This window comes from Mobula birostris, chromosome 3 (genome assembly GCF_030028105.1).
Source record: "Mobula birostris isolate sMobBir1 chromosome 3, sMobBir1.hap1, whole genome shotgun sequence".
Taxonomy (NCBI): Eukaryota; Metazoa; Chordata; class Chondrichthyes; order Myliobatiformes; family Myliobatidae; genus Mobula; species Mobula birostris.
In genome coordinates, this window is record NC_092372.1 from 185,932,952 (window position 1) to 185,947,583 (window position 14,632).

Genomic DNA, 14,632 nt, shown 5'->3' on the forward strand with positions numbered 1-14,632 from the left:
TGTTGAAATCAACTGGAGGATTTTCAGTCATAGTAATTTCAGAAAATGATAGACTTCCGAGAAAAACAACAGATGAAGTGGAAGTGATTCATCTTGGTGTCATTTTCCAACAAAACATACCAAAGAGGTTTGGTTTGTCTTAATTAAGTATGTTTGACGAGAATGTCATTTATTTTATCCATTTTGTTAATCAGATAAAATAATTTCCTAATTCAATGTTCCTGATAGGTTTACAATGAATGAATCATTGTTCACAATATGAGATTAAGAGTCATTGAGTTTTAGAATAATACAGCAACAAAACAGGACCATTGGCCCATTTGGTTCAAAGGTTTCAAAGGTACATTTAATGTCAGAGAAATGTATACAATATTCATCCTGAAATACATTTTCTTCACAACCATCCACGAAAACAGAGGAATGCCCCCAAAGAATGAATGACAGTTAAAAGTTGGAACACCAAAGGCCCCCCTGCTCCCCTCTCTCCCGCACGTAAGCAGCAGCAAGCAATGATCCCCCCTCCCCCCACCGGCAAAAAAAAAGCATTGGCACCCACCACTGAGCACTGAAGCGTGAGCACCAGCAACAGCAAAGGCACAGACTTGCAGTACTCCAAAGACAACCTGTTCACCGGTATTCGACATACCACAGGCTCTCTGTCTCCCTAATAAGGGAGAAAGAGATGTCTCCGTTTCACAGCGCGAGGGGAGACATAACAAACAACTTGCTGGTTTACGATGTTAACATTCCGTTGCATCATTTTTTCCAAGCTCTGTGCCTAAAGATCTCAGGTCTCTGGGCACATAGCCCCAGATCTTCCATCTCTCACAACACACTGATCTCCTGCCCGGACACGGACATTTGATCTGCCTGTCTCCAGAGCCACTAGTCTTGGCCCTCCGAAGGTAAGCTGAGCTCTCAGGCCGAGCCCTTGGTGTGCCGAATAAAGGCCAGTTGTGAAACTCCAAGAGTGGGTCCTATTCCTGCAAAGAACCGAAGTCAGCGTGTAACTCCAGGTCAGCGTCTTCAAAAGAACCCTGAAAGGGAAAAATAGAGATATTAAAGCTGCTTCCGAAGATGCAAGCAAAGGGCTCGCCATTAGGCACCATTAACCCTCCTAAGCTGCTGCTCCTCATATTCACCAAGGTGCTCATCTAAGTTGGTCCCATTAGCTGCAAACCAAGATGCCATTCTAAGCTGGTACCATTTGCAGATCTAGTGCAATGTGAATATAATTTCTGGGTCAGACTATAAAAAAAATCTTCTCTGTGATGGTGCTTAACGTTAATTTTTAAAATAATACTATTAGTCTACTCCCAGCTCTTCCTCTTTTCTGAAGATTGGTGATGTGAGATGTAGAGGGTTGTTGCTAAAGATAATGAGGTTGGTGGGCCAGTTGAAGCATAGAGATTGTGGATGTAAGGTTATGTAGTTCATGTTCAAGTTCAAGTTTAATTGTCATTCAACCATATACATGAATACTGAATACATCCAAACAAAACAATGTTACTCCAGGGCCAAACACAATACCAACAGTCATACAAAGCACAAGGCACATGTAGCACATAAGATATCAGTAAAATACAGTCACACTAAGTATATATATAGTCCAAGACCCTGAGGCTGTGTATGTTGCAGCAATTTGCCATTGAACACAATAGGGCTTGTCTTCTGCTGAGCAAACACTGGAGGTCAGCACCAACTCCACGTGGGCGCCATGCCACAGTGCCTCTGGTGGAGCACTCAGACTCCGATGCCTCTCTCCTGGTTGCCTGTAACCAGGCAACACCAGGGTCTGAGGCCTAGTCCTTGCTATGACTGAAGCCATACAGCCCTCCTGCCATTTCCCAATAAATCAGTGAATCGAACTTGCAGCATTCCACATTAACAATGTCCAGCAGGATGTTACAATCACAATAAAAGTGACTAAGATTATCACCCATTGTTAGACTGCACACTGACCCCTCTGATGCCTCTCTGACGCAGGCAGCTGCACAATCCAGACCAAGTCCAGCTCCTTCAGTTTCTCGAGCAACTCACTGATCGCATAGCCCTGCAGTACTTTAAGTTAATAATGACCAGCAGGTACTTACAATCATAAAAATTACGGCAATAAAACCTTCGCTTGACCCTGTGGAAGCCACTGCAATCGAATGCACCACTATCTTTCTGGAAACTACCGTACCTTCGTCGGCCATGAAACAGGAAGTGTGCTTGTTTCAGTATCAGTACACTGCAATTTACACTATGAGATGTTGCTTGAAAGATTTTGTGAGTTGTATTGCTGATGTTTTAAAGTTCGCTTTTTATTAAAACAGATGTGAGCAAATCTTTCCAGAGTAAAATATTTCAAAACAGCAAACAAATCCTTCCTGCTGATACAAAATTTGAAAATGCTGGAAATAGTAAGCACATTAGGCATTAACCAGAAACACTGACTCTTTGGTTCTCAGCAGTTTACCTGACCTTCTGATTATCTCCAGTATTTTATTTTATCCTTCCAGATGTACATTTTTTTTGTTTTATACATGCTGATAATAATTGGCTGGGGGGGGGGGTGGAGAAAATGACAGGTTATGTTGAGAGTTGCATATTCTTTTTCAAATAGCAGTAAGACTTCTGTGCCTACCTGAACAAGAAGATACCTTCCATTCAAGATATTGTACAACACTAGCATTCCTCTGATAATGAAGCAGCCCATTGCTTATGTAGGTAACATCCAGGCTTGAGGTGGTTGTCACAAGTAACGTTTGCCCCTTAAATGAGGAGTTATTGGTCATCAATAGACAATAGACAATAGGTGCAGGAGTAGGCCATTCAGCCCTTCAAGTCAGCACCGCCATTCACTGTGATCATGGCTGATCATACACAATCAGTATCCAGTTCCTGCCTTATCCCCATAACCTTTGATTCCGCTATCTTTAAGAGTTCTATCCATCTCTTTCTTGAAAGCATCCAGACACTTGGCCTCCACAGCCTTCTGTGGCAGAGCATTCCATATATCCACCACTTTCTGGGTGAAAAAGTTTTTCCTCAACTCTGTTCTAAATGGCCTACCCCTTATTCTTAAACTGTGGCCTCTGGTTCTGGACTCACCCATCAGTGGGAACATGCTTCCTGCCTCCAGTGTGTCCAATCCCTTAATAATCTCATATGTTTCAATAAGATCCCCTGTCAGCCTTCTAAATTCCAGAGTATACAAGCCCAGTCGCTCTAGTCTTTCGACATATGACAGTCCCGCCATCCCGGGAATTAACCTTGTGAACCTACGCTGCACTCCCTCAATAGCAAGAATATCCTTCCTCAAATTTGGAGACCAAAACTGCACACAGTACTCCAGGTGTGGTCTCACCAGGGCCCTGTACAGCTGCAGAAGGACCTCTTTGCTCTTATACTCAATTCCCCTTGTTATGAAGGCCAGCATGCCATTAGCTTTCTTCACTGCCTGCTGTACTTGCATGCTTGCTTTCAGTGATTGATGTACAAGAACACCTAGATCTCGTTGTGCTTCCCCTTTTCCTAACTTGACTCCATTTAGATAATAATCTGCCTTCCCGTTCTTACCACCAAAATGGATAACCTCACATTTATCCACATTAAACTGCATCTGCCATGCATCCGCCCACTCACCCAGCCTGTCCAAGTCACCCTGCATTCTCATAACATCCTCCTCACATTTCACACTGCCACCCAGCTTTGTGTCATCAGCAAATTTGCTAATGTTACTTTTAATTCCCTCATCTAACTCATTAATATATATTGTAAACAGCTGCGGTCCCAGCACTGAACCTTGCGGTACTCCACTAGTCACCGCCTGCCATTCCGAAAGGGACCCGTAAATCGCTACTCTTTGTTTTCTGTCAGCCAGCCAATTTTCAATCCATGTCAGTACTCTGCCCCCAATACCATGTGCCCTAATTTTGCCCACTAATCTCCTATGTGGGACTTTATCAAAGGCTTTCTGAAAGTCCAGGTACACTACATCCACTGGCTCTCTCTTGTCCATTTTCATAGTTACATCCTCAAAAAATTCCAGAAGATTAGTCAAGCACGATTTCCCCTTCGTAAATCCATGCTGACTTGGACTGATCCTGTTACTGCTATCCAGATGTGTTGTAATTTCATCTTTTATAATTGACTCCAGCATCTTTCCCACTACCGACGTCAGGCTAAGGGGTCTATAATTCCGTCTTCTCTCTTCCTCCCTTCTTGAAGAGAGGGACAACATTAGCCACTCTCCAATCCACAGAAACTGATCCTGAATCTATAGAACATTGGAAAATGATTACCAATGCGTCCACGATTTCTAAAGCCACCTCCTTAAGTACCCTGGGATGCAGACCATCAGGTCCCGGGGACTTATCAGCCTTCAGACCCAACAGCCTATCCAACGCCATTTCCTGCCTAATATAAATTTCCTTCAGTTCATCCATTACCCTAGATTCTTTGGTCACTATTACATCTGGGAGGTTGTTTGTGTCTTCCCCAGTGAAGACTGATCCAAAGTACCTGTTCAACTCGTCTGCCATTTCCGTGTTCCCCATAATAAATTCACCCGCTTCTGTCTTCAAGGGCCCAATTTTGGTCTTAACTACTTTTTTCCTTTTCACACACCTAAAGAAGCTTTTACTATTCTCCTTTATATTCTCGGCTAGTTTACCTCCATACCGCATTTTTTCTCCGCGTATTGCCTTTTTAGTTACCTTCTGTTGCTCTTTAAAAGTTTCCCAGTCCTCCGGCTTCCCTCACGTCTTTGCTATGTTATACTTCTTCTCTTTTATTTTTATACTGTCCATTACTTCCCTTGTCAGCCACGGCTTCCCCTTACTTCCCTTAGGATCTTTCTTCCTCTTTGGAATGAACTGATCCTGCACCTTCCTCATTATTCCCAGAAATACTTGCCATTGCTGTTCCACTGTCATCCCTGCTAGGGTATTGTTCCATTGAACTTTGGCCAACTTTCATCCTAAAAGCTTTGGCATTACTAAATCCTTCCCGCATCTTCATTATTCTGGATCATTACCTCTGTCCTTAAGCTCTGCTGCACCATTCTCACAGGATAGTATTCTGTGGCTATTAGAGACCTGGGTTTCCTCTGGGAGTGGGTTACCTCACGACTTCCCAAAATCTTAGTATCACCTATAAGGCCATAAGATATAGGAGCAGGTTTATGCCATTCCATCATTGCTGATTTAATTTCCCTCTCAACCCCATTCTTCTGTCTTTTCCCCTTTAGCTTTGACACCCTGACTAATCAGGAAATCAACCACCACTTTAAATTTACTCAATGACGTGGCCTCCACAGCTATCTGTGGCAATGAATTCCACAGTTTCACTACCCTCTGGCTCAAGAAATTGCTCCTCATCTCCATTCTAATTGGATGTCCCTCTATCCTGAAGCTGGTACCCTTTGTTCCTAGACTCCTTCACTATTGGAAACATCCTCTCCACATCCACTCTACCTAGGCCTTTCAATATTTGATAGGTTTCAGTGAAATTCCCCCCCAACCATTGTTTTAAACTCCAGCAAATATAGGCCCAGAACTGTCAAATGCACCTCATACATTAACCCTTTCATTCCTGGAATCGTTCTTATGAACCTCCTGTGGACCCTCTTCAATGCCAGCACATCTTGGACAAGACGCCCCAAACTGCTCCCAAGGCTCCCAAGTTCTGTCTCACAAATGTCTTACAAAGTCTCAGCAAAACATCCTTGTTTTTATACTTCCGTGAAATAAGTGATAACATTGCATTTTCCTTACTTACCACTGACTCAGCCTGCAAGTTAACCTTTAGGGAATCTTGCACAAGGACTCCTAAGTTCCTTTGCACCTCTGAGTTTTGAATTTTTTCTCTATTTTGAAGTCGGTCATTGCCTTTATTCCTTCTATCGAAATGCATGACCATAAACTTCCATACACGATATTCCATCGGTCACTTTTTTGCCAATCTGTCCAAGTCATTCTGCAGACTCTGCTTCCTCAACACAACCTACTCCTCCACCTACCTTCATATCGTCTACAAACTTGGCCACAAAGCCATCAATTCCTTCATTTAAATTGTTGACATATAGTGGGAAAAGAAGCTGTCCCGTTACTATCCCCTACTGAACACCATTAGTCACCAGCAGCCAACTAGAAAAGGCCCGTTTATTCCCACTCTTTGCCTCCTGCCAGTCAGCCAATCTTTTGTTCATGCTAGTATCTTTCCTGGAATATGTTGTGCTCTTATCTTGTTAAGCAGCCTCCTGTGTGGAACCTTGTCAAAGGCCTTCTGAAAATCCAAATAAACAACATCCACTGACTGTCCTGTGTCTATCCTGCCTGTTATTTCCTCAAAGAGTTCCAACAGATTTGTCAGGCAAACCTTCCCCTGAAGGAAGCCATGCTGAGTTTGGCCTAGTTTATCATGTGCCTCCGAGCACAACAAAACCTCATCCTTAGTAATAGACTCCAACATCTTCCCAACTGCTGAAGTCAGGCTAACTGGTTTATAATTTCCTTTCTTCTTCCTCCCTCCCTTTTGGAAGAGTGGAGTGATATTTGTAATTCTACAGGCCTCCAGAACCATTCCAGAATGTAGTGATTCTTGGAAGATTATTGCTAATGCCTCCACAATCTCTTCACTACGTCTTTCAGTATCCTAAGGTGCAGTTCATCTGGTCTAGGTGACTTACCTACTTCAAACCCTTCAGCTTCCCAAGCACCTTCTTCTTAGTAATAGCAACTATACTCACTTCTGTACCCCTCCCGACATCACTCGTATTTCTGGCATACTGCTAGTGCCTTCCACAATGAAGACTGATGCAAAGTACTTATTAAGTTCATCCACTACTTCTTTGTTTCCCCCCCTCCCCCATTACTAACTCTCCAGTGTCATTTTCTAATGGTCCAATTTCTACTCTTGCCTCTCTTTTGCTCTTTATATATCTGAAAAAACTTTTGATATATCTTTTATATTATTAGTTAGCTTACCATATTAAATCTTTTCTCTCCTTATGATTCTTTTAGTTGTCTTCTGTTGGTTTTTAAAAGCTTCCCAATCCTCAAATTTCCCAGTAATTTTAACATTATTATATGCCTTCCCTTGTCAGACACGGTTGCATCGTCCTCCCTTAGAATACTTCCTCTTAGGGATGTATCTATCTTGCAGCATCCAAATTTCCCTGCGAAACTAGCCATTCTGTTTCATTGTCATCCTTGGTAGTGGCCCCTTCCAATCAACTCTGGCCAGTTCCTCTCTCATGCCTCTGTAATTCTCTTTACTCCAGTATAATACTGATACATCTGATTTTATCTTTCCCCCCTTCAAACTGCAGGGTGAATTCTATTACATTATGGTCACCGTCTCCTATGTGTTCCTTTACCTTAGTCTCCCAAATCAAATCTGGTTCATTACACAAAACCCCATCCAGAATTGTTGTTTTTTCTCTCGCGGACTGAACTAAAAAGCCATCTTGAAGGCATTCTACAAATTCCCTCTCCTGGGATGTAGAACCAACCTGATTTTCTCAGTCTGCCCGCATATTGAAACTCCCTGTGACAATCGTAACAATACCCTTTTTACATGCCTTTTCTATCTTTTCTAAGTGTGATGAACTACCTTGTGTGTGCTTAGGTGGGTGAAGTTGCAAACACATTCTAGTACCTCAACATCATTCAAAAACATTCTAGAATCTCAACATCATGTCATCCATTTCCTGAATGTACTACCATTCACCACCAGCATATCATGGCTGCTGTGTTTACCATCTGCGTGTTGTGTATCAGCAACCTACTGAAGAATCTGTAACAATCACTCCTCACTCCCGCCAAGCTTCTGCCCTCAGTCAGTTGGAAGGCCTTGGTATAAATGTTAAATCATAATCTGATCAATCTTTTGCCATTTTGGTATTTTAATCTTGAAACAGCCACTTATTCATGTTACGACAGGACCTTTACAACTCGAAACCACATCATTTTAAGAAGACATATCACCATTTTGTCAGGGCAACAATGGAGACAAAATAAATGTGTGCCTTGCAAAAATACTAGCTTCATCAATAGCAACTTTAAAAATATACTGAAGTGCAATGGTGCTATTCAGTTCCACAGGAATATTTTAGGATGGATTCCTTGTCCTGAACTTTTTAATGGGCAATTGTTCCATTGTGAAGTGATTATTCATCTAATGAGAGCAAGTTCATTTCAACTTCTATAGATGTGTGGTAGAAAGTATATTGACTGGTTGCATAACAGCCTGGTATGGAAACACCAGTGCCCTTGAATGGAAAAGCCTACAAAAGTGGTGGATATGGTCCAGTCCATCTCAGTTAAGTCCTCTCCACCATTGAGCACATCTACCTGGAGCACTGTTGAGGAAAGCAGCATCCACCATCAAGGATCCCGACCACCCAGGCCATGCTCTCTTCTCACTACTGCCTTCAAGAAGATGGTACAGGAGCCTCAGATCCCACACCACCAGGTTCAGGAACAGTCATTACTCCTCAACCACCAGGCAATCGAACCAGAGCAAATAACATCACTTGTCCCATCAATGAACTGATCCCACAACCTAGGGGCTCACTTTCAAAGACTGTTCATCTCATGTTCTCAATATTTGTTGTTTATTTATTTATTTTTGTTATGTTTTCCTCTTTTGTATTTGCATAGTGTGTTGTCCTTTGCACATTGATTGTTTGATCGTCCTGTTGGTAAGGCCTTTCATTGATTCTATTGTATTTCTTGTATTTACTGTGATTGTCCATAAGGAAATGCATCTCAGCGTTCTGTGGGGTGACATATTATGATTATTATTATTATTATGATTATGAGGACACGCAGTCCCCTTTTATTGTCATTTAGTAATGCATGCATTAAGAAATGATAAGAATGTTTTTCCAGAAAGATATCATGAAAACACATGACAAACCGACTTAAAAACTAACAAAAACCACAGAATTATAACATATAGTTACACCAGTGCAAAGCAATACCGTAATTTGATAAGAACAGACCATGGCACAGTAAAAGTCTCAGAGTCTCTCGAATGGCCCATCATCTCACATAGACGGTAAATATATGTACTTTGAAGATAAATTTACTTTGGATTTGAATTAGCAGTGATATTTGCAGTTAATTCTATTAAGTTCACCTACAGATTTTTCATAGGCAGTTCAGTTAGAGATTCAAGTACATGGATTCCTGTGTTTGTCATCTACAATGGTCTAAGCAGAAGACAGACATTCTTCAGGGGAGAAAATCTGCCGTTCTTATCCAGCCTGATCAGTATGTGACTCCAGACCCACAGTAATATATTTGACTATTAAAGTCATCTGAAATAGCCTAGCAAGCCATTCACTTGGTTAAGAGGCAATAGAGATTGGGTAATGAATTCTAACTCTTGCCAGTGATGCACAGAACCTGAGAAATTAATAAATAAAACAAACTTTTTTTATCATATCAATGAAAGACAACTTTGAATCTTGATAAATGAATTTTGAAGTGTAGAGATATGACTCAAAACAATTCTCAAGGCAACAAATGCCTTAGACCAGAATTAACCATTGGGCTGTCATCAGAGATATCAATATTTCCCATTACTTCCGAAGATTAGCTCCACTCCTTCTGGAAGTTTGTTAGGGGAAAATTGAGAGAAGTGTTGTGGTAATGACAGAGCTTTGTTTTGACTCCAGCCTCCTTAAGCGATCGCCTACTGTAGATCCATTGGCATTGGACAGTTGGATAGAAAAGGTAAATGGGATTTGCTCAGTTAGAAATCTTGGTTGGCATTGACTAGTGAGCAGAAAAGTTTGATTCCATGCTGCATACAGTAGCTGTATAACCCTATCTTTGTCCTCATCTTAATGAGCTCAATTTTATTTCATGACATACAGCAAAGGAAAAGGTAGAGGAAAAAAAGAAGAAGAAAAATTTAAAGAAGGCGAAACTCTACAAACCAAGGCTGAGGAGGAAGAGAAAAACAAACAATGGGAACCTTCTTATGATGTGCTTTTTGATTCTTTTATCAGTGAAGTTACAAATAGTATTTTACCACTCCCCAATATGAGAGATCAAGTGGTATCTCTTGCACTGTAAGTATTTTACTACACCAAGGTTCATTGCTTCTGCTGTTTCCTTTCCATAATCAGAATTAGGTTCATTATCACTATCATGAAATTTGTTGCTTTGTGACAGCAGTACAATGTAAAGACAAAATTACTAAAAATTACAAAATAAGTAAATAGTGCAAAAAAAAAAGGAATAATGAGGTAGAGCTGATGAGTTCATAGGCTGTTCAGAAATCGGATGACGGAGAGGAAGCAGCTGTTCCAGACTTACTGTCATCTCCTGATGAGGAAGTCAGGAACCCAGATGCAGAGGAAGGTACAGAGACCCAAGTTTAAAAGCTTGGTGATTAATACTGAGGGAATGAAGATATTAAACAGTGAGTGATAATAGATAAACAGCAGCTTCATGTTGCTGTTGTCTGGTTGTTCCAAAGCAGAGTAGGGAGCCAGTAAGGTTAGATCCATTGTAGACCTGTTGCAGCTTCACCCTCACCAGTCCAACTAATTTTACTCCCCAGCCTCAGCTCTATCTCTCACCATTTCCCTTTATGATCTCTGAAATAACCTTGAGCATGAGAGCCACTTCCTTCTACTCTCTTGTCATCTGAAAACCAACATTCTTTCCTACCATGTTGACAATAATGTTTACAGTTTGTCCTCTCTACTGTTTCCTTATCCGTCAAATCTGATGTCACTCCTGCCCTGAAAAGAAATACTCTCAACTGATCTACCTTTGCCAACTACTGCCCTAGTTCCAGCCTTCTTTCCCTCCCAAATTCATGCTTTTCTAACCAGCAACTTCTTGTTTGAATCACTACAATCAATTTATCTTTTCCATTTACTCATTTTCTTGGGTTGTGGGCATTGCTAGAAGGACCAGTGCTTATTGTTTATCCTTAATTTATCTTCTTGAATCACTGTCGTGCTTCTGGTAAAGGTGCATCCACTATTCTTTTGGACTACCCCTCTATACCATCATCATGACTGTGAACTTCCACTACTTTCACATCATCTAACTTCAATTTCCCTTTTATCTCAGTTTATCTGTTGCTGACAGCCTCCTCCATCTATTATTTTTTTTCCTTTTTGTGGTCCTCCAGCTGGCCTCCATCCTTCTCCATTAACATGAAATCACGTAAAACTTTGCTGCCACTATTTTGACAAAAATGACAACTGACTGTGTGTGTTAGCAATTAATCCTACACTTTGCACTTTTAAAAGACTTAAGGATTAGCTTTATTTGTCATATGTACATTGAAACATATAGTGAAATGCATCATTTGCATCAAATCAAATCAGAAAAATTGTGCAAGTGTCGCCACACTTCTAACACCAACATAGTATACCCATAACTTACTAAATCTAACTATATGTCTCTGAAATGTGGGAGGAGGCTGAAGCACCCAGAGGAATCTCACACGGTCACAGGACGAGCATACAAAATCTTTACAGATGGCGGTGGGAATCAAGAATCGATCTTGTGCTAACCGCTAGGCCACTATGCTGCACGTCCAACGTTCTCACTATTTTTTACACAGCTGCGTGAACCAACCATTGCTCTGAGCAGGGAAATTTTTACACAGCCTGACACCTGCACAGCTCTTTAAATGCTAACATTAACATTATATGTAAGAAAATTCAAGATGCATGGCAACAAAAGCGAAGTGTGTGGGAGCAGTTCAGTTACTGCACGGCCTTGCACACTCACAACTTAGAGGGAACAGTGTGCCTGTTCTGTCCACTTATCCTATAATCCAGTTTTTTTTTGGCATTTTTCTCCAGTTCTCTTTTGAACGCCATTATTGAATGTTTCCTAAAGTTCTTCAAGCAGTACGTTCAGCATTTGTAAAATAGTGTCACTTGTTCTTGCTTTTGACAGTAACTTCTTATCTATGTTGGATGATTATTGACTATTCTACCTTTTTAATAAATACTCATTACTTTGAACACCTAAACAAAGTTATTTTATTAACCTTCTCTACTTTAAGGACAACTAAGGTTGCTCCATTTCCCAGGTTTTGTTCAAGTACACTGGTTGTGCAATCTCTAAAATGCCTTGACAATGCCTTTAAATTATGGTGTCCAAAATTTAAAATAGAGGCCCATCTAGTGTTTTATAAAGGTTTACCATAAGTTCATTGCTCTGAATTCAAAAGGCAAGGATCACTATTGGATCACTTTCAGGTAGATGTTCACCAGCTTAAAGAGAAAGCCCACTAAGAGATAAATGCCCTGAGTTTAATTCCAGATGAACTTTTGCTGGTGATTGGCGAGGCAAATTGGGAAAGTGTCTGCTCAGTAGAAACTAGACAGGCAAAGTTAACTTATTGCAAATAGCTACATTAGTTTTTTTAGGCTCTAACATTGTGGTACGGGTACATTCCCCTTCCTGCCACCATCCTCTTCCAATGCCCCAAGCTCTAAATGCTTTAGCATTATTGTGTTTTTTTTTCACACCTCCTCCAGGTGTCTGAAGCTTGAGAAGCTGCAGTTGTCTTGGTCATCTGGATTTTAGATGTCTTTAGCTATATTTCAAAGTCCCTGGGAACATTTCACCAATTTTTTTTATCAGTTTCATAAACAGTCATATATTTTCCATTTTTTGCACTTGAACAAATTATATGTTATTGTTCTTTTAAAAATTGTACAGCAAATGTTAAAAGTGATGTTGAGATCAAATAATTATTACAAAATCACAACTAGAAGAATCATTATTTAAATTTTGCTTTAAGCCTTTATCAGTAAATCTATCCAGACTTATTTTGCGATAATATGAATGCTTCCCCTCCTGCCTTTAATTCAAAGTCCTCAAAATTCCCCGTAGCATTTCCTTTTCAGTGTTTGTGCTATGCTTTGGGCTTATTGTCTGCAACCATCTTTTAAACTTTGTTCAATTTTCAATTCTAGCTTTGTTTCTGATAAAATGGGTGGACCTGTAGACAAGGAAATGTTTCATGAGTTCACTTGGGAACTTCACATTGCTGAACTGAAGTATGAATTAAAATCTAACATTATTCCTATCGGTAAAATTCAAAAAGGAATCTACTACCACAGAGCACTTCTATTCAAGGTAACAGTTAGTGCTATTTATAGGTAATTATAAAGTTTCCAAAGTGAACATTTAAGTATCTGTTATAACATGGTTGATGTCCCATTTTCCTTCAGGCTTTAGCTGATAGAATAGGAATCAATTGTAGTCTTGTTCGTGGAGAGTATAACCGAGCCTGGAATGAAGTCATGCTAATTGATCACCCTCCTCTAGATACAGTTGGACTTCTCATTCCTCCAAAGGCATACATTGTGGATCTCATGCACCAAGTCGGCCAGTTAATGAAGACTGACAGTGCTGAAGCAGCACACTATGTTTGCACAGGTTGTAGCCATCGGCATTGTAAATGTTGCAAACAAATGTCTTGTCATTGAGAACACCTTGAGCAAACAAAATGAGTAGTTATATATTTACATCTACTGTCCTTAAAAATAATACACATTAAAATTGTTGCCGAACTATCTTAAAAAACATATTTAAAAAAGCAATAAATTTGCCATTCAGATTTATTTGGTTCTTTCGCTTACTTTTTATATTAGTTCTTTGTGTTCCTGACTTATTACTGAATAAGAATATTTGAATGTAACTGAATGCCTTGATGCTGCTGGATTCCATAAAGAGAAATATTCTTTTAGTGTTCCAACAAGTTGTGAATGAATTTTGTTCTTCTTTATAATTTTACACTGTGTAGTAATATTGTTATCATAGAATTATATTTTATTAAAATTAAACTGTTCCTCCGGAATTTAGCCTCTTTATTATCGCTAATTGGAATTGCTCCATCGTTGGTGGCCTGCCTTCAGCAGCCAGCCCTCTAAGCTCCAATATTCCCTCTATCTCTCCATCTCCTCTCTTTCCTTTCTTTGTAATTCAGAGAGGGATGCACTTTACCCCTCTCTTTTCAACCTTTTGGACATCTCTCCTAATATCTCAAAATGTGAATTAGTCTTGAATTTTGTTTGGAAATGCTCTGGGTGTTGTACCTTGGGATGTTTTGTATATTCGGGTGCTTCCTTAAAATTAATTGTTGTTGTATTTGCCAGGATATAATGCTGGGAATGTGACCCTAGATACTAGAAGAACAACGTTAGATGGTTACTGATGTAGTGACAAACATAGACAGGGACCATGGTGTGCTAAACTGTGTCCTCAATACTCTGTAATTTAGTGCAATCTAGTTACCATACCCAGCTATGATACAACTAGCTAGCACCCTTTCTATAGTGCATCAATAATAATGGACAGATTTCTAGACAATTATGACTTACAAAAATAAGTGATTATGTATAGGAATATTTCCCCATTCCTGCTGGAATATGGAAAAATATATGGACTTCTGTAACATGTCACTTTCGAACAGTAGACTTTTCTTTGCTGTCCTTTTAGTTCTGTTTCTGCGTCTGAGATTTTTCTCCTGTCACTGTCTCCCAAACATTTTGGTCGGTGAATGTTGATTTTTTAAAAAATAAAATATACTTATTTTATATTTATTCAAAATAAAATTATTTACAATAAACCATTCAATGACTGTAAAT

The 14,632-nt window shown here is 40.0% G+C and overlaps 1 protein-coding gene across 1 annotated transcript in view; it reads left to right on the top strand.

Annotated features, from left to right (window-relative positions):
• Positions 1-13,697, top strand: part of armc3 (armadillo repeat containing 3) — a 105,842-nt gene extending 92,145 nt beyond the window's left edge. Inside the window, exons 16-18 of the mRNA XM_072253828.1 lie at positions 9,875-10,072; positions 12,956-13,118; positions 13,214-13,697. Of these exons, the coding sequence (XP_072109929.1) occupies positions 9,875-10,072; positions 12,956-13,118; positions 13,214-13,471 (619 nt within the window). The 3' untranslated portion in view covers positions 13,472-13,697. The remainder of the gene's footprint in view (positions 1-9,874; positions 10,073-12,955; positions 13,119-13,213) is intronic.
• The last annotated feature ends 935 nt before the right edge of the window (positions 13,698-14,632 follow it).